The sequence below is a fragment of the Pseudorasbora parva genome, chromosome 12 (assembly GCF_024679245.1).
Source record: "Pseudorasbora parva isolate DD20220531a chromosome 12, ASM2467924v1, whole genome shotgun sequence".
NCBI lineage: Eukaryota > Metazoa > Chordata > Actinopteri > Cypriniformes > Gobionidae > Pseudorasbora > Pseudorasbora parva.
Window position 1 is genome coordinate 39,510,416 of NC_090183.1, and position 21,397 is coordinate 39,531,812.

Below are 21,397 nucleotides of genomic sequence, written 5' to 3' on the forward strand. Positions count from 1 at the left end.
CATTCATTGAGAGGAACTGAAATAGCGGTTTACGGATCGCTCTACAGAGCGAATCTCTCAGGCACTCAGTCCAAGTGCTAAGCGAGTAAAAATACATCTGTGTGCAGGTTTCAGATTGTAGTGGTAGCTCCTCGTTTAGCTATAAACTCCACCGCAGCTTCCAACCATTACGCTAGTATCATCAACTAGGCTTCATCGTTATTATAGCGACTAATTCTTATCGTAGAAAAAAAAAAAAAATCCCCAGATCTCAATCCAATCGAGCATCTGTGGAATGTGCTGAACAAAAAATGGAGTTCCTATTCCCCGCAATTTACATGACTTAGAAGCTAACTTCTTGGTACCAGATACCACAGCACACCTTCTGGGGTCTAGTGCAGTCCATGCCTCATGGATCAGGGCTGTTTTGGCAGCAAAAGTGGGGAACAAACACAATATTAGGTCATAATGTTATTTTATATATCTACTGTGTATGTGTGTATATATATGCATATATATATATATATATATATATATATATATATATATATATATATATATATATATATATATATATATATATATATATATACACTCTAAAAAATGCTGGGTTAAAAACAAATGCACCAACCCAACAATTGGGTTGTTTTAACCCAATGGTTGAGTTGTTCTTACCCAGCAATTGGGTTGTCTTAAGCAACATTTAACCCAACCACTGGGTTAAAACAACTCAACCATTGGGTTAAAACAACTCAACCATTATCCATTAACCATTAACATATACTGTATATATATATATATATATATGTGTGATATTTTCCCCCATCTAGTGGTGAAAATTTTCCCCCATCCAGTGAATATTAGTTTCAGTTCCTCTCAATTCCAAATCCTACGGTGGCCGATTTAGTCCAAGATTAACATGGCAATCCCCATCTTCACATTCGACACGGTGCCATCGAGTGTTAAAACACGAAAGGCGAAGCTTGCTTTAACGGGTATGTCCCTCTTTGGCTAATGTACTTTCAAGATGGAGGGGCAACATGGCGACCGGTGTCATGACAAATCCTGTCCGCTATGAAATTGTGTCCGCAAGGACCCCCAGAGCGATTCTATTGGCTGAAAGAACTTTTAATGGGTAATCTGTTCAGAGCCTGATTACAATTCTTACAAAATCGCATTTTGATTTTTGTTGTTTAAATTGTGTTAAAATAGTCTTTAATGTCTTACAAATCATGTTTCATATACTAGTAGTATATAACTGAAGCTATAAGTGCTTATATAAGTATGTAAGATATATACGCATATCTTGTATAATCTATTTATTTTGTGCACCTGTTCTGTATATTGCTGGGGTTTTTTTTTTTATTCTTTATTATTTACATTATAGGTACATTACTATGTCATGAATTTGTATTGGTACTTAGTTTATCAGTCAAAATAATTCAGAACATGTTTTTGCTCCCATTGCAATCAATTACATATTTCAAATAAATGTTTTGCATGTGTGTGTGTACTTAGTATGGCAATGAATTCATAGTTTATTTTTAAACAATTGCTCGTCCAGAACCATGTATAACAACTTTCGATCAGGCATTTAAAACTGCTACCAGCGGACACAATTTCATAGGTGGACAGGATTTGTCATGACACCGGCATTCAAACCTATGATTCGAACCCCTCACCCGTATGTATTTTCAATGGCATATTATAAACTTACGAGAATACTTTATTACGTGAAAGAAGTAAATATACATTAATGAGCACATATTTTTGATATAAGTGTTTTAGCTAAGAATAAACTAAAAAAGTCACACAGTGTAGTTTCAGGATTTAAGTCTTCCACCCACTAAAACAAAGAAACAAATGGAAATCACATTTACATTCTATTAACTGTGTGCACACCTTCGGCCTACATTTGTTTACCAGTGCAAATTGGCATGAATTGTAAAATGAGACCCCAATGGGTAGGCCTAGGTTTCTAGCTAGTGTATTGTGACTCAGAGGCTTATGAAGTGAAGCATATTAAATATGGACTTTAAAATGAAGGGTTCATAACCTTTTCCCTTCACAGCCGTGTTGGCTCCGTGGCATTGTTCATACAAGACAGCTACCTATTAAGTTAGTACCTGTAGGCTAGAGAGCAGTGGGATTTATCCTCCCCTTATGGGATCTTGCACTGGCTCTAATGCTGTACCTGCATGCCCAGTGGCCCATTTACAGGAATAGTCTGCACAGAGCTCGCTGAATGTTTTATTATCCCTGTTGTCTCATTGTTTATGTTCCAAACAATGTGGAATGTGGGGGGACAGGTTCCTAGAAAAGGGAAGCTCTCCTAATGTGCTTCCCATATGTGCAGCATAACGGTGATTTATACATGTGTTAATTAGATAAATTGCTTCTGCGTATTGTAAAAGCTAATGTAATCCAGCCAGGGAAGCGAGTCGTCGTAGGTGTAGGTGTGGTTGTGTTTCACTAATGCTCTCACTCCTCAGCTCTCGTGCACCATTCTGTTTTAGAGAGACTTGATATTTATAATTTGCCTCGATTTTCGCTTCGCTTCCGCTGTTCCTCAATCGTTTCCACCCCCGTCTCGCCTCTTCCTCTGTCTATAAGTCAGCCACAGTAGAAGTAGAAGGAGACAGACCTTTAGCGTCTAGTTAAACTGGACTCCTTGTGGCTATTGAATAAGATGCAGTTTCTTCATAGAAATATCTCACACTAAACCAGCATTGATCTCATCAACCAAATTATTGATTAAAATGTTGAATGAAGAGTTTTTTAAATGTTGTCAATGATGTGCATAGTAAGAAAAAATATATATTTTTAATTATTTTAATATGATAATTTAAATAATTTAAATATTTTAATTAAGTGTTGATGAAAACATAACCCTCAAGTTTTTACATGGGTTTTGAATTAAATGTATATGTTACAGTTACATACACTACCGTTCAAAAGTAGGAGTCAGTCATTTTTCTTCAGAAATTAACATTTTTATTCAGTAAAGATAAATTCAATTGATCAAAAGTGATGGAAAAGAAATTATATTTCAAATATGTGCTATTCTTTTGAATTTTCTAGTCATCAAAGAATCCTGAAAAAGTGTATCACGATTTCCACAAAAAATATTAATCAGCACAACCATTTTTAACATTAATATTAATAAACAATAAATTAAAAACCAAATCAATATATTACAATGATTTTGATAATTAATTAAGTTAATTTGATCTTAATTAACTGTAAACACTTTAATACTGATCTGCCAACATTGTCGCTATATGATAATTAAAATTAGCTGATAACATCGTTTTCTCCAGAACGACTGTACAGCCGAATCAGATTTTGTTGCAGTATTTTCCTGTCTAACACTGTGAAGCTGCTTTGAAACGATCGTCATTGTAAAAGTGCTATATAAATAAAGTGGACTTGACTTTAGAATTTATTACAATAGAAGACATTTATTTGAAATTGCAATAATATTTCACAATATTAATGTTTTTATCTTTTGATCAAATAAATGAGACTTCTTTCAGAAACTTTAAAACATCTTATTGAACCTTGAAAGATGAAATGTTTGTGTATTAAATATATTTGATTTCATTTTGCGGTTTCTTGTCAGCTTATTTACCACAGCTAAAATTTGAGTAATACTCACCCCGCCCACGAGTATTGATGGACACTGCCGTATTAGCATAGACTCCGCCTTCAGAGAGCTGTGCCAGTCCGTCCGCCATGTTTATCTCCTCACCAGAGCATTAACAGCAAAATGTGTTCATAACAAAGCTACTAAAGTTGATTCAGTCAAGAGCAGTGAGTGAGTCTTTTTTTCTTCTGCTGTTTGAGTCGTATTGACAGCATATAGAGGAGTCGGTACTGTATTTTACACTTATTTCACTTTAGTAACGCTACACAGATCTTAATATACACACAGGATTTCTGTAACTTACTTCCTACATACGTGCACAGACATAACCAACTGTTTTCATGTGAACTTTGTGTTTCTGACATAACTCTGTGAGCATTTGACAGTTTAATCGCAATAATACATGAAAGAGAATGTCTAGTTTAATAGCCTACTCACAGAAGCATGTTTCGGGTGTGTGTGCTCAAGTTGAGAGTGATTTTAAAGAGGGAGAGGCATTAAAACCCATGCAGATGATAATATATCATGACGCAGGGGCGTAGCCATCTTTTCAGAAGTGAGGGGGACAGAAATGTCGTAATGACAATTTTTTTTTTTTGGACCAATATAATTTATCGCATCTCTTGCTTTTAATTGGGCAAGATATAAAATACACTGCTGAACAATAACCATTAATTAATATCTATAATGTTATTCTCCTATTTTTTATGCCAATTTTATGATTGGTTTATATACTACAAACACTTCTGCATTAAGACTTTACAGATTGTATGCAATGTAAAAAAAAAAAGTATTCTAATGTAAACCATGCTGTTCTCTATGTGAAGATATAGTAAAGTGTAATTTATTCCTGTTATCAAAGCTGAATTTATCATCATTACTCCAGTCTTCAATGTTACATGATCCTTCACTAATCATTCTCAGATGAGGATCTGATGATCAACACACATTTATGATTATTATCAGTTATGCTGCTCATGGTGATGCTTAATTTTTGTGGAAACCATCTAAACATTTGTGGTAAAATTAAAAAAAGAGCTAAATTACTTTAATTTTTAATTAATTAAAAATACTTTTATTGATCAGACATGCATTAAATTGATCACAAGTGATATTTTTAATATTACAAATTAGATAATAATTGATTTAATAAATGCAAATAAATGCTGTCCATTGAACTTTCTATTCAAAAAATTATATTCAAAAATTCTATAGAATCCTGAAAAATAACATGTAGGCTATCATGGTTTCCACAACATTTTTAAGCAGCACAACTGTTTTCAACACAGATAATAATCATAAATGTTTCTTGATTATGAAATCCTCATATGAGAATAATTAGTGAAGGATCATGTGACACTGAAGACTGGAGTAGCTAATGATGATAAATTCAGCTTTGATCACAGGAATAAATTACTATATATTCACATAGGAAAAAAGCTGTTTTAATTTGTAATAATGTTTCAAAATATTACTTTTTTAACTATTTTTCATTACATAAATGCAGCCTTGGTGAGCAGAAGATACTAAACATTAATCACATGATAGCCTACTTTATTGTCAATAAATAGCCTACATCGAGATGACTTGAAAAACACACATAAAGCATATATTGTCGCAATCGTCTGATTGTCGTCGTCACGTTTCATCACTCATAACGATTGTTTTCCTTCAGCAGCGTGACTGGGTATTACGAATCCACTATTGGACTTTCTATGTGAGCGCCCTCCTCATATTAGGAATCGAAAAAAATTACAGGTCATGCATAGATTATTTTTTGTCTCTGAATTTAAATCTTGATGTATTCACATTGGTTTCTATGTAAATACACTTGCCTCTGACCTCAAGAAGCGCGCTATAAACCGAGGTTAGAGAAGGTTGTTTTTAGTGTCCCTGTTAACTTGGCCGTCGCCGCGCAGGGTAACGCCGGATCGAATCCCGCTCGGAGCGGGTCGACTAGGATCGGTGAGACCCAGTAAAAGTGCGGGGGACGAAAAATACATTTTATTAAAAGTGAGGGGGACATGTCCCCCGCGTCCCCCGCGTAATCTACGCCCATGTCATGACGGTAAAGAACTGCAATGTCACATGAGCGAGATGATCATCAAAACAAACAGATATCATGTTTCAGTTTTAATTTTGGCATTCACAAGCTGTGAAGGCTCCGCCCTCTTGGGAGGGGAGCAGCAGCTCATTTACATTTAAAGGAGACTCACACTAAACAGCTCATTTTTCAGAAACCAAAAAATTGCCATTTTCAAAATGATATATGAAATGATTTGTTAGGATTTTTGATCTGAAACTTCTGGCACACTCTGTGGACACCTAAGACTTATATTACATATTGTAAAAAGGTGCATAATATGTGCCCTTTAAAGTATATTTTCATTAAAAGATGAAAACTGACTATAATAAAATAAAAACTTTCAGGCTTTTAGTTAGCCTGACAAGCCAGACCCACATCAAGATGTTTGGTCTGGGAACTCACCATTGACAGCTCAATCCGAGGGGCGGATAAACGGTTGTCTTTCAAACTCCCTCTGTACGCGATAGGATAGCTCTACACCAACCAGAGCAACGTGAAGTGGAGCTAGTTGATGCATTTAACTTTCACTGTATCCGGTAGGCAATACTCTGAACACATTTTCCTTTTTTAGGAATGACTTCAGTGCCGTTCTTTGTTCTTTTCTCAAATAAAAACATAACTCCAAGTCTTCCAAAATTGTGACCAAAGCCGATTCGAAAGACCGCCGTTCGCCAGCTTCTGTGTTTACAAGTAGCATTATGTTAAGCCCGCCCACTGACTCTATACACAATGTGATTGGCCGGACCAGAGTTTAGTTTTTCCTAGTCTATTGAGAGTTGCTAGACTACACTCGCAGCAAATTAGATTTGCTGGTGCTAGGGTGCGTCTAGATTTCCAGGCTAGCTTTATGTGTGATTAGATTGTTAAATTCAAGTCAATTGGACTTATTTGTATGTCTGCTAAGATGGCCACCATTAGCCACCTGCCAGTTATCACTCATTTGATGTATTAAGCGTTTCACAATTATTTACAACACACCTCTAAGCCACAGCAGGCATGTAAATAAACCGTGGCAGGTTGACACTTATCCCATACGCAGGCGGCTTTGGGATTCTTCTATGGCAGGATTAGCCTAAGGACAGACCTCTTGACTGCCATTCGGATCTCTCTCTCCCTTCCCCTCTATTTCAGTCTCTGTATCTCATTCTCTTCCCTAACGTTTCGCTTTTGCCAGCCAGGTGATAAAAATCTGTAATCTTATTTTGAAGTCCCATGGAATTAGGCCTACGAGACATTCGTCAGCAGACTGGGGGAATGAGGCGATCAATAAGTGTATCTCATGTTTATCACTTTCACCGGCGCAGCAAAGCAAGAGGAGACACTCAAAGCCTTTCATTCTTTCTGCTTACATTGGCTTGATTAGCAGTTGCCCACAAATGTTTTTGTTTCCTTCATTAGATCTAGTCATTTTCTTGGCTTGGCTCTGAGGATTGTGTACCTCTATCAGGAACACATGTTTTAAGTTATGACAAGTGCTCTTTTCAGTATTAACTATTAAAGGGGTAGTTCACCCAAAAATGAAAATTACACCATGATTTACTCACCCTTAAGCAATCCTAGGTGTATACTGTATGATGTTCTTCTTTCAGACAAATACAATCGGTTGCTAATCCAAGTTTTATAATGGCAGTTAATGGACGTGTCATATTTAACACCTTATAAAGTCAAACATCTAGATTCCACCAGACCTCTTTCATATTCAACTTAAGAAAAAAGCATAACTGGCGCAACATATGATGTCAGGTGTAGCGTAAGCGATTTGAGCTGCAAGAGGCATTACACTTTCCTCGTAAGTTGAATGCGGAAGACGGTCTGGTGGAAGTTAGATATTTTACTTTATAAAGTTTTAAATATGGATATTTTTCCTACACAAACCCATCAATTCACTTCAGAAGGACTTTAATTAATAACCAGAGCCATGTGGAGCACTTTAATAATGGATGGATGCACTTTTTTGGTCTTTAAATTTTAGGCTGCCATTATAATGCTTGAATTAGCCAAAATATTTTTTGTTTTTACTAGGTGTATGTGATTTTTGAAGATAGTCACATACACCTAGGATGGCTTGAGGGTGAGTCAATTATGGGATAATTAAATTTCTTGGGTGAACTATCCCTTTAAGGGGTCATGTCATCATTTTTTACCCAATCCTTAGAAATATATAGAGCCTTTAAAGAGGCAAAATGAATGGTAAAATGTGGCATTAGGTAGTGTTGGAAGTCACTTACTGTACGTTTCACCAAATGATTGTTGCATCAAGAGTTTCTCTATACAAATAAAACCTCAAGGTATGTTCTTCCGTAGAGTATATTATGATTGCTAGGGACACCGAAAACGTCTATCATAATCACAGTATGCCACTGAATGAGCATTCAGTTGGTATTAAGGATGCTGAGAGCTCATTTTGACCTCTTTACCTCTCATTCCTCTCAAGTTTGACTTGTGGGCGTGAAATGTTGAGAGTGATTGTGTGCCCTGTGGGCAAGGCTAAGTCAGGCCCTGACTGCTTACTCTCATTTAAACAGCGGGGTTTAAAAGTCAATACTCTCCAAGCGAGTCTGAGATAGACTGAGTGGCAGTGACTAAGGGATCCCAAGCAGCACTTTGGTTTTCAGTAGTAAATGTCGATAGTTTGCGACTGAAATGTGACTAGTTTGCAGCAACGGGAATATAATTAAAAGTACAGCTTACTAAAATTGTAATTCTGTTATTTTTGCTATGATGTTCTAAATCTTTTTGACTTTGATTCTTTTTATATATATTTTTTTTTTTTTGAAGAAGAAGAAGAAGAATTGGTTGGGTCTTTTCAATACAAGAAGTGCCCAGTTAGGGCGAAAAAAAAAAAGTTAAAGATAAAGATTTGATCAGTAGAAAACCAGTAAAAAAGCCATTTCACTGTCTAGGTTAAGTATAGACTCAATATAGTTCTACACTTCTAGCCAAAATATCCTTGATTTGGTTACATGTCGTTTTTGCCAAAATAACTTGCGAGATGTATGATATTCCATCACGTAAGCAAAGTCAACAGTGATTACACTGTGTTTGGTTTCATGTCTTTGACATAATCATGTTCTAGATGACTAGTCTATAATTAGGATATACTGTAGTTAGAAGTCTATTACATTTTCACTGACAGCCCAGATTTTGCCTTGTTTTCGCCTAGACATCAGGGCTTCAGTGTTTAAACAGCTATTAGACGTTATTTAAATGCAAATTTGCTTGCTAGGTTCAAATCTTCTGGAGTCATACAATAGTTTTTAATGGCAGTAAAGTGACCAAAATGTAAGCTGTTCAGCAATAATCATCCCATCAACAGCTGCAGATCAGCAGAGCCAGTAAGTTTTGAACTCAAGAATTATATCACAAATGTATAATGTAGACTGATTTTGTGAATAAATGATTCATTGAATAGATTTGACTCCAAAGTTCGTCCAAATCACTACTTCCTATTTTCAGAATGCAATTGGAATCGGTCATCGGCTAGACTTTACACTTTACACACATTATTTATTGTTTGTTTGTAAGTGTTCTGCCCGTTCCTACCTGTCTTTTAGTTTCCTTTTAGGGAAAATGTCCATAAATGATTCCCTAAATGTGCTCTTTGTCAATTATTTACTAGGTTTGAGTTGCATGCATTTAAAAGATAAAGATCAATACAGCTTGTTTATAATTAAGCCATAATTTACCCTAACAGCATTGGTTGAGGTAGTTTATGGTATTAGCTTTTAGACAATAGTAATATATTAGATTAGTGTAAGATGTCAGTGTAAGTGTGAATCAGTGTTTCTATTGTCACTGCTGCTGTTTTTTTTTTTTTTTATGTGGCATTGTTGCACATTTCCCACAGTTCATAGCTCTAAGAATGAAAGTCCGCTTTGAAGGACACATAACAGGTAATAGTCAAGGTTAAAAGAATTCTGTGTAGTCATTACCTCTGCTGTTGGTTGTTTCAGCCTCCCCTCAGCTAATTGAGAAGCCCCAGGATGTACAGAAGGCCATAGACGACTCTCTGGTGTGGGAATGCAAGGCCACAGGGAAACCCAAACCTTCTTACAGGTGGATGAAGAATGGAGAGAACCTGGAGCCGACTGAGGTCAGTTCACCACTGAGGTTTGAGGACGGTCACTAGACTTTTGTAACAGACGCTGACAATGATTAATAATAGAAATTGCATTAATGGTTAGAGTTTGCCTAAAAGTGAAAATGTGTTCATCATTTGCTCCCCCTCATGACTTACTTTCTTCTGTGGAACACAAAAGAAGATATTTTGTTAAAAATATCACATATAAATGTTGTTCGTCCATACTGTTGTTTTGGACCCCTTTGACTTTGCTTCTTACTGTGACTAAAAGCAGTTGAAACATTCTTCAAAATATCATCCCACATGAGAAATAAAATCATACAGGTTTGGAATGGCATGAGTAAAGGGTGCAGAATGCGTCTTTTTTTTTTTTTTTTTTTTTTGCGAACTAACCCTTTAAATGTTATATTTGAAAATACGGATAATGCTTGATACAAAGAAAACAGAGAAAGGTATTGACTTGTTTTTAGGTTATATCAGTGATTTGATAACAGTCATCACAGTAGACCTGCCAGCCATCTTTATTAACCTTGTGAGACCGATGCTTTAAAGTGTATTGCTTAATGGCTTCTCTATAACCATCTAAATCAAAGTGAATCCAGTCGAGTACCTGATATGTCATTCTGCAGACCTTCTTTATAGGCCACTCCAGAATTATCAAACCAATAGGAAGAGACAAAATTGAGAACATAAAAGCTTCCAAATATCCACCACTTGTTCTTACGATGAGAGGGGAATAGCTGCCCAAAAATGCAATAAGCTCAAGGTGGCAATAGCTAGAAGAAAGCACTACCAATACTCCCTAACATCACATTTCAAAGATTGAACCAACACATTTTCATTTCATACCTCTTCCTTTTTTGTGAGTTTGTCTAAGTTATTTTTTTAGATGCTTGAAGGTGATATTAAATGACTTTTTCAACCCTTTTTACTTCCCTCGTGACTTTTCAGAATGTTTAATGTGAGTATTTTTATCCATCTGGAATTTATTGGATCATAAAAAATGTGTACTGTAAGACTTTGCAGTTTTGGAGGTCTGCTGCTCTCCTGAAACACTGCCAGTATATTTTGGTTGAAACTTCAGCAGCCTTGGTGAGATCAGTTTGAAGTGGAGAAAGTTTTAACATTTTGATGAAATTCTTTGAAATAACACCCAGCAAGCAATTTTGCATTAAAAAGACATCTAACAGCCGTCCAAACACAGCCCTGACGTCTAGGCTAAAGCAAGGCCAAATTTGGGCTGTCAGTGAAAATGCAATAGACATCTAACCAAGGAAATGAAACCAAACGCAGTGTAATCGCTGTTGACTTTGCTTACATGATGGAGTATCATACATCTGGCAAGTTATTTTGGCAAAAATGTAATGCAACCAAATTAAATTGTATTTTGGCTAGAAGTGGGTTACTCACAGACGGACTTTATCGGGTCTATAGTTAATCGAGACTATAAAATGACGGCTATTGCTTGCTGGGCATACTCTGGTAAATTATGCATGATAAGACCAGTAAAGTTCATTAAGTAAGTAAATAGGACAGTTTTGATTTCATGTCAACTTTAAATAAGGTCTTATCTCTTCTAATCATCCTTTACTGCTCATCATTACTGGTTTGCAACGTAACAGACATCAACACGAGCTCATGCAGCATATGAAGGACATTTAAGATGTCCTTAAATAAAGTAAAACACATTTAATGAACATTAAGGCTTGGTTTAGTACAGTCGTTTATAACGCAAGATGTAAGATACTCAACAATCTCCCATTAAATCTCTGAGCTAAAAGAGCAGATTTTTAGTCCGTTTTTTTCTAAGCCATTAGAAGGCTTATAAACCTTTATTGTGCACTAGACATGCTCTTATTGTTTTGTCTTTCTCTGAAATCCATTTAAACTATAGTGAAAGAGGTAATAAACATTTATATGTCTCGACACTCTATGTAATACACAACCTGTCTCCACTGAGAGCATTTCACCCAGAATTCCAAACTCTCAGCACATGAAGTTATTTTTAGAGACTAGTAGCTCTTTGGCACAACTATGGTGTGGTGAATAAACAAATCAGTAAACTTCATGTAAATTAGCCTCGCTATGCGACGCGGGTGCAAACAAAACAAAAGATATTGATCCATTTAGAGACACTGTATAGGGCTGTTTATGTGCTCAGAGGCATGGTCACTTGTCTGTCTTCATCTGTCACTCACTCTTTTTCATCTTTCACGCCACCAGATTAGAATTTCTCTCTGCGCTGAATAATTAGCAGTCTGTCCGTTTCATTGTTTTGCACTTTATTAGAGAACGTTTCCAGCAGAATACACTGCAGTCAAAAAAGCTCAAGTTCATTAACATGCGTTGGACCTCAGGAAAGGATTTTTAATGCAGATTTTGCTGGTTGGATCCACATTTGTTGAGTGAATTTGTATTTGAAAAGCACATTTGCATAATGATCAATGCTTTACAGGTGCATTCATGTGACAAGGCAATTGCCAAAAGGTGCACTTGAATTTAAAATGCAATAAAATCTTTTTATTTTGCATTTATGCTTTTAAAAATGATTTGTAAGACCTTGTGCCTTTCTGGAAGCACATCTATTTGAGCACTGAATAAATATCACCCGGTTTGTACTATGGCAGACTAATGTCCCAAGGGCACAACAATCTCTTGATTGAATCATGGCCCTAGCTTACATTTTGATTCTGAAATGTTGATTTTCAATGTATCCCGGTTAAATGAATTAATCAGTGCAGAATTATTACGATCTCCAAATGTCACCGTCAACATCAGAGCTTTAATCAATTGTATAACTAAAGGTCATTGATGTAGCAAAAGCATGGGTTGTTGACTTATACCATTTGTTATTTTCATTGTGCGTAATCAGTTGGGACCTTTCGTGTTCTTTCTGCTTTATTTGAAGGCAGCATTGTTAAGGTGACCAGCTAAAAACCTCTTCTTTGTAAATCACTGTGATGCTCTAGTCACTAAGAGAAAGGAAAATGATGTGAGGCACATACCGTGTCTTGGCTAATCTAGTAATAAACGTGTCAATGATCCTGTTCACCCGTATCATTGTCTTTTTTTGATTCCAGCTCGTACGGCTTACACAGAACCCAGCTTATATTTGTAGTTTGTACCACATAACACAAAAGAGAGTGTTTACAACAGTAAGAAACTGGTAATGATGCCTAACATGGAGACGTTATCATCTTTTAAAAGGCGTAGATTTAAATCAAGACTTAGGAAATGAAAACGTCCACGCAGCCATGCACACGCACTTCATATCAGGAGGAGAATTTGCCGCAACTGTAGTCATGCATTGCAGTTTATGTCCTGACCCTACGGATTTCTAGCAGTGACATTGCCAATCGCTGCATTTCGGCGCAGACATGCAGATGGTGGCCTCCCTCAGGTCCTGTCACATGCAAAACTGCTGATTTAAGAGGAACGTCACGGTTAATTAGTGTGGTAGTAAAGTTAAGCATCGCCTCACTCCAAACTGATATACGCCACCATGTGATTTTCTGTGAAGTCTTATTTGTCCCACATTGTGCATTTGTCCCTTCCGCCTTCTCTCCATTTCAGACTATACACCAGGCACACATCTCATTCAAGCACAGATTATCCAAAGGACCAACTGCTGTTTTATATAGCCGTGACTACAGTTAACACTTCATTGACATTAAAGGAAAAACGAAAAGGGAATTCTTCACAAATGAGTTCACTCTAAAATGAACGTTCTGTCATTATTAAATCTGCATGCCATTCCAATTTTTACAAATAAATGGTAAGAGTGCTATTCCAAATTGGTAGCTGGTGGGAATTGTTTAGACTCTTTCAGCAGGTTTGTTTTATGTATATTGGTTTGGAAGATTTAAAAATGCATCTAGGATATGTTTAACATTATGGTAAGGTAGGTTTAACTTCTGACTTCAAAAATAATTGGCCTATTTCTCCACATACATAACATCCATGTATACAAGACATTAAAACATTAACTCAACCGATTCATACAAAAAAACTGAATCAGAATCAGGAATTAAACAAAACACTGCCTTTATAAGTGAGATTAGAATCTTTCACTCAGTTGATGCCCTTATGAATGAGTGGATCTTTTCCCCAGCCAGTTCTTTCAAAAACATTGAATCATTCTGAATAAGTCAATCTATAAATAAACTTAGATAAATTGAAACTTTTACTCAATTGAATCATTCAAAAAGATGTATTCATTTAGGAATGACACAGCTGTGTGTTGCTTGGAGATGCCCTACAGTGTATTTCTCTTCGGCTTCACTTGAAAATATTTTCTTTAGCAGACCAAAGACAAATTAATAGACAATACTTCGCACAAAATAGAAGTTACCAAGTATTAACTGCTTTTTTAATGAATTACTGAACGGTTATGTAAAAGCAATGTCACTCAGAGTTGTGCTTTTGGTCTGAATGTCAACATGGCTTAGAATTTTTTTTTTTTTTGAGTATTCCTTGTGTAGCAAGAATGACGTTAAAGGGCAAAATTTGAAATATGAAAGGACAGAATGGTCTCTAAACCATAGCAGCAAGTGTTCTGCCACTTTTCATGCCAATTTTTAATATGAACCTGTCTTTTTATGAGCCTTTTAAATGTTGTTTATGCCGGTTGGAAGGAAACATGAGGTGGAAACTAAATGCTCTCCAATCCAAGGTGACTGTCTGAAATTTATATATATATATATATATATATATATATATATATATATATATATATATATATATATATATATATATATATATAAATATTCGGCCCCCTTGAACTTTGCAACCTTTTGCCACATTTCAGGCTTCAAACATAAAGATATGAAACTGTAATTTTTTGTGAAGAATCAACAACAAGTGGGACACAATCAGGAAGTGGAACGAAATGTATTGGATATTTCAAACTTTTTTAACAAATCAGACACTGAAAAATTGGGTGTGCAAAATTATTCGGCCCCTTAAGTTATTACTTTTTAGCACCACCTTTTGCTGCGATTACAGCTGTAAGTCGCTTGGGGTATATATCAGGTTTGCACATCGAGCGACTGAAATTTTTGCCCATTCCTCCTTGCAGAACAGCTGGAGCTCAGTTAGGTTGGATGGAGAGCGTTTGTGAACAGCAGTTTTCAGTTCTTTCCGGAGATTCTCGATTGGCTTCAGGTCTGGACTTTGACTTGGCTATTCTAACACCTGGATGTGTTTATTTTTGAACCATTCCATTGTAGATTTTGCTTTATGTTTTGGATCATTGTCTTGTTGGAAGACAAATCTCCATCCCAGTCTCAAGTCTTTTGCAGACTCCATCAGGTTTTCTTCCAGAATGGTCCTTTATTTGGCTCCATCCATCTTCCCATCAATTTTAACCATCTTCCCTGTCCCTGCTGAAGAAAACCAGGCCCAAACCATGATGCTGCCACCACCATGTTTGACAGTGGGGATGGTGTGTTCAGGGTGATGAGCTGTGTTGCTTTTACACCAAACATAACGTTTTGCATTGTTGCTAAAAAGTTCAATTTTGGTTTCATCTGACCAGAGCACCTTCTTCCACATGTTTGGTGTGTCTCCCAGGTGGCTTGTGGCAAACTTTAAACAACACTTTTTTCTTCTTGCCACTCTTCCATAAAGGCCAGATTTGTGCAATATACGACTGATTGTTCTCCTATGGACAGAGTCTCCCACCTCAGCTGTAGATCTCTGCAGTTCATCCAGAGTGATCATGGGCCTCTTGGCTGCATCTCTGATCAGTCTTCTCCTTGTATGAGCTGAAAGTTTAGAGGGACGGCCAGGTCTTGGTAGATTTGCAGTGGTCTGATACTCCTTCCATTTCAATATTATCGCTTGCACAGTGCTCCTTAGAATGTTTAAAGCTTGGGAAATCTTTTTGTATCTAAATCCGGCTTTAAACTTCTCCACAACAGTATCCCGGACCTGCATGGTGTGTTCCATGTTCTTCAGGATGCTCTGCGCTTTAAATGGACCTCTGAGACTATCACAGTGCAGGTGCATTTATACTGAGTATTGATTACACACAGGTGGATTCTATTTATCATCATTAGTCATTTAGGTCAGCATTGGATCATTCAGAGATCCTCACTGAACTTCTGGAGAGAGTTTGCTGCACTGAAAGTAAAGGGGCCGAATAATTTTGCACGCCTAATTTTTCAGTTTTTGATTTGTTAAAAAAGTTTGAAATATCCAATAAATTTCGTTCTACTTCATGATTGTGTCGCACTTGTTGTTGATTCTTCACAAAAATTTATGCATATTATCATTATGTTTGAAGCCTGAAATGTGGCAAAAGGTCGCAAAGTTCAAGGGAGCCGAATATTTTCGCAAGGCACTGTATATATATATATATATATATACACACTGATGTAGAGGCACCTAGGCCTGGTTTTAAGCCTAATCTTTAAATAAACTGTAATCTTGTCCTCAGATCTGATACAGGAACATGTTGTACTTGGTGAAATCACATTCCACATTTCCACACAAACACACACCTTTGATCGCAGTGTCCTGGTGTTTTAAGCTGTCTTGGAAGTAATGAAACCTGGTTTAACCATTTGATGTTGTTTTTCAATGCTCTATATTCATCAAACAAGTTTAGTTAACATCAGAAGACATGCAAACTTCATTCCATCACATACTTGAAATGGTATAAAGCTGTCGGTGTTAAATTATTAGCCCAGCTTGTTTATAATGGCAAACATCATCCAGCCTCCCAACGACTTGTCCACAGAATACAGAGGCTCGAGCTCTGGTTAAGAAGTAAACAAGCCGGGGTTTTATTTCCATCTCATAAACATACAGATTTATTACCATCGTTTTTGAGCAGCCTCCCTACGCAGTGTCTCCCATTAGTAATGAACACTCAGATTTATGATTGTTTCCATCAACCTCCAGATGTAATTTACCTTCCCAGACACGTTGTGCTTTTATGCAGATTAGCAATCTCAGTAAAAGACTCTTAACGGAGATCTCCTGTTTTCCACAGGAGAGGGTGCAGGTCATTAATGGTGCCCTGTCCATCACTCGCCTGGAGCTCTCCGATGTTGGAATGTACCAGTGTGTGGCTGGGAACAAGTACGGAGAAGTGTACTCTAATGCTGAACTCAGAGTTATAGGTAAGTGAGACCTGGTTATTTGAGTTTGACTGAAAAATTAGCTTTGGTTAGTGAATTCATAAAGTTGTAAACCACAGAATAATGACTCCTTTAATAAAGCTTACACTCTTTATCTTAACTATATGCTCTTGATAATTGCCACTTATGAGTCATAATGCAATTAGATGTTTAATATTATTCATTGCATGTGCAGATAGGCATTTCATTCTTATTCTGAAGTTAATTTATGCCTCACTTGTAGCGCACAACAAAAATAAGGTTTGATTCAAACAGGCTTTTGGTTGAGCTAATGTTTCTCTGAAGCCACATTAGGGCTTCAATGTCAGAATACCAAACTAAAATACCCGTCCCACACTACTTATTTAATGGCACCACAACACCGCTATTGAATTTACACTGTGAAACAGACGAGCAACCAGTGTATTATGATTACAGAACATTCTTTTTTAAGTGAATCAGAAACATACAGCTTAACCGGTGTTGTTCCTGAGCAAATGACTCATGTGAGCATGCTCTTTTTAAATGAATTAAAACAAAAAGGATTTGTTAAAACCTAAACCAGCTCATGCAATTGTTTGAGCGAGAAGCTGATGCAGTATGTTGGGGACAGTCAAACACACAGCAGTGTTTTGAAAAAGCCAGAGTGTTTGCATTTGTTCAGGAATGAAAATACAAATGACTTTGTACAAATGGTTACTGCATATTAAACTGGCATTGCGATAGTCATGGGCGCTAAACTCCAGAGCTGTTTAGTTGCCATCTTACAGCAAAATTCACCCACAGTTTTCTTTGTTTATTGTTTTGCCAGAAATATTCAGCCGCCAAAATGGCCAAGAAACTGAACTTACAGGAGAATAATTGTCAATCCCTTGCGCAGATAAAATAATTGAAGTGCCTTTTAAAAGACAGAGTGTGAAGATTGTAGAGCCGGAGAAATTATCATAATAAAAACTAATTTGAGTGGGCAATGTGGAAATAAGAGGAAAGGACGTGACATTTTCCCTTTGTTTTTCTTAGCAGAAAAAAAGGAGTGTGTGATAATTAAAGTGTGGCATATACGGCAAGCCTCTGTTCTGCCATCTCTGTTTCTACATCATACGTACCCACGTACGCGTGTCTTCCTTTGAAACACAATGATTAGAGAAAATGTGCTCTAAATAGTCCTTAATCCTCATGTCTGCATACCTGTAATTATGGTCAAATATGAAGGCAAAAATTGGCCTGATGCATGATGGTCTTCAGTTGTTAAATATTATTTTTGTGAAATATTTCAGTGGTTCTTTGTGTGTCATTGATTTATTGGCACGGTAAGATACAGGATGGGAAATGATGGGGATAAGAGGGGGAAATGGAAATGTCAAACTGGATTCAAACAATAAAACCACATGAGCACCGCATAGCAAACTGCTAGGCCAGAGCTCTGATGTTTTCAGCCTCTTCTGTTTGCACACTAGCAAAGCTAGTGATTAGACTTTTTTATAGTCATTCAGTAACTTTGAATAATTTAATTATAAGAGTAATTTAAATGACCCTCTGACATTGATTTCTTTCCTGTGCTGATTTTTTTTTTTTTACACATTATTTCTATAGTCTTCTACTAACTCTCATTAGTTTGCAACTACATGTCAACTCTCATTAGAGTATTAGTAGACTTTTTGTTAGGGTTAGTAGAACAAGTTGACATGTACTTAGCAGGTATTAAGCAGACAATCTATACAACTCTAATGAGAGTTAGTTGCCATGTAGATACTTTACCGTTTATGTGTATACATATCAGCTAGAGGTTAATTGTCTTGCCACTTGTGTTGATTATAAAATATTCCTGTGTTTGTGCACTCTGAAAAAAAGTTATATTATATTAGTACAATCTATTTGGATGTTTAAGTGATTTCAACTTAAATTACATTAAAGGCACAATATGTAAGATTTTTAGATTAAAATATCCAAAAACCACTAGAACAATTTATATATTTTGTTGACTTGTGTACTTACATTATCCCAAATGTTTCCAAGAATGTTTAAATCAAGAGAAATAGCAATTTTAACCAGGACACGGACTGTGTGCGTGTCGCCTACAATGACATCACACCCGTTTTACCTTTGATTTTGTAGAAACCATTGAAACACCAAAGACGATTTAATATGTTTTATTAGTCAGGGGAACAACTGTTTGGATATATTCACCAACAGAAAACAAATCATTATATAGCTCAACACTTTTAATTTTCTTATTATTTAAATCTCATTTTCTTGATTTACCATGCCTAATATCAATCTAGCTCACTGCAGTGTGCAACAATTGTCTTATAGTAGCCGCCGAGTGAACACACAGCCTAGCATTACAACATAACTTTCAACAGACTCAAATAATGTATCTAAAATGATAAAACAATGCTGTGTACATGGAACTCGTCTGTGGCATAATAAAAGCTCTGTGAAATCTAGGCGTCAAGCATTATATGCTTTTGTTTTGAATAAGCGACCTCTAGCTGTGAAAAATTACATATTGTGGCGTAAAACTGACTTAAAAAATTAGTGAAAACATGAAAAAGTTGAAAATTGCTTAACTTAATTTGATGAGTTAAAGCAATGTTAAAACATGTTTTCATAATGTGTTGATCATATCATGTTTTATAGTGGATGTAATTTAAAATATTTGCACGATACAGTTTCAGTTATGAACATTTTAAGCACATTTTCTGTTTTCTGTTGAAGAATACTTTTAATATAATTTAAAACTTGCTCTTTCATTTCAGCCATCGCTCCAGATTTCTCCCAAAATCAGCTAAAGAGCTACACTTTAGTGAGAGAAGGTGGTGATGTTCTCATTGAATGCAAGCCCAAGATGTCTCCTCGAGGCACGATCTCTTGGCGCAAAGGCAACGACGCCCTCAGAGAAAGCAGCAGGTAACTCCCTTATCCCACTCAGATGTCATTAGTCATATCTGCGGAGCCTTTCCTCAATTGGCAGTCTTTTTATATAATGTTACAAAACCTAAGCTTTTCCAATCTGATCCAGGAACAGTCAACTGGACTGTGGGATGATGAGCCCACAATACTGCAGTTGTGCTCCAGATCTGGTTTTTGATATAATGTCTTTGTCAAATCATTTCTGTTATTCACAGCAACAAAGCACTGCCACTGACTTTGGCCATTCATCTCTGCCTGTGGAATCCCACTACAGCAGCCAGAGAAAAAGCATGTCTCAGCATGTCTCTGCTAAGGGTCGCAACGATATGTCTCTAGTGGGCTTTGCGTTTCAGTTTCAACTGCTCTTTTCTCTTCCTTTCATTCTGTTTTACTATCTCCTTCTGTTATTTGCGCACTCCCCTAAACACAAGAGCCTCACTGTGGGCCATTTTCTGCAAATGTGTACTGCGGATCTCTAAACTGTGCCCTTTTATCAAACATATTGCCTTAAAATATTATAAAAACATATGAAATATTATATACATATACAAATATGATTATATAAAATATTATAATGTAAGGGTAATCTGAATGCAAAATATATTTTATTACTTACACTACCGTTCAAAAGTTTTGGGTCATTTATCAATTAATTCATGTGACAATGAAGACTCGATTAATGATGCTGAAAATTGAGCCATGCCCACACATGAAGAGATGCACATTGTAATATTTGAATATATATATATATATATATATATATATATATTAGGGGTGTAACGGTTCACAAAATTCACGGTTCGGTTCGATACGATACACTGGTGTCACGGTTCGGTTCGGTACGGTTCGGTATGTTTTAGAGACAGCAAAAAGAAAAAAAAATTGGCAGATAAATTACCTTTTTTAATTATTATTTTAATAAAACTAACAAAGTATGGATTTTTTTTTTTTTACATTGAACAATGACGGAGTTATACTTTACCCATCTTCTATGTAGTTACAGGAATAAGACATTAGCTCTCTCCACACTTTTTTCACACACTACTGCTTCTGTCATCCCTTTGGCCAAATCCTCACTTTTTTGACTCTCAAGGGGGCGTGTCTGAAGAACGTGGCTGTTCAGCTCCCATTCATAATGTAATGTGCCACAGTCAGGTAGCTTTGTGTAGCCCTTGACATCCAGCCTGTTGTCAGAGCAACCGCTATTGCTTTGGCCAATTGGTTCTCTGTTTGTGCTTTTGTTTTTTGGGACAAAGCAGGAATTACTGGCTGAAATGGGCTCGTGAAGGAACATTGTAACGGGGCTCAATTACTTTAAGCATGTTCTTAAAACTCCGTCTGCAGTGCGTATGCGGTGCGTTTTGCGCTGCGTATGCGGTGCAGGAGCCGCACACCCTGTTGTGCTTTCAAATGTGCTGCGTTTGTAGTCCGCAACCGTTAACATGGGTACGGAAAAAATACGCACCGCATAGGCTACGCACTGCAGACGGAGTTTGTGTGAAAATGGGCGCAAGGTCTCATATCCGCGGCTATAAATGGACCACTCGCCGCGGTGATGTCTTTTGCCA

The 21,397-nt window shown here is 36.6% G+C and overlaps 1 protein-coding gene across 4 annotated transcripts in view; it reads left to right on the plus strand.

The window, feature by feature from the left end:
* Positions 1-21,397, plus strand: part of cntn4 (contactin 4) — a 204,572-nt gene that overhangs the window by 127,458 nt on the left and 55,717 nt on the right. For all 4 annotated transcript variants that reach the window (XM_067460243.1, XM_067460242.1, XM_067460244.1 and 1 more), the window contains 3 exons: positions 9,665-9,804; positions 16,790-16,919; positions 19,676-19,826. In XM_067460243.1, the coding sequence (XP_067316344.1) occupies positions 9,665-9,804; positions 16,790-16,919; positions 19,676-19,826 (421 nt within the window). The remainder of the gene's footprint in view (positions 1-9,664; positions 9,805-16,789; positions 16,920-19,675; positions 19,827-21,397) is intronic.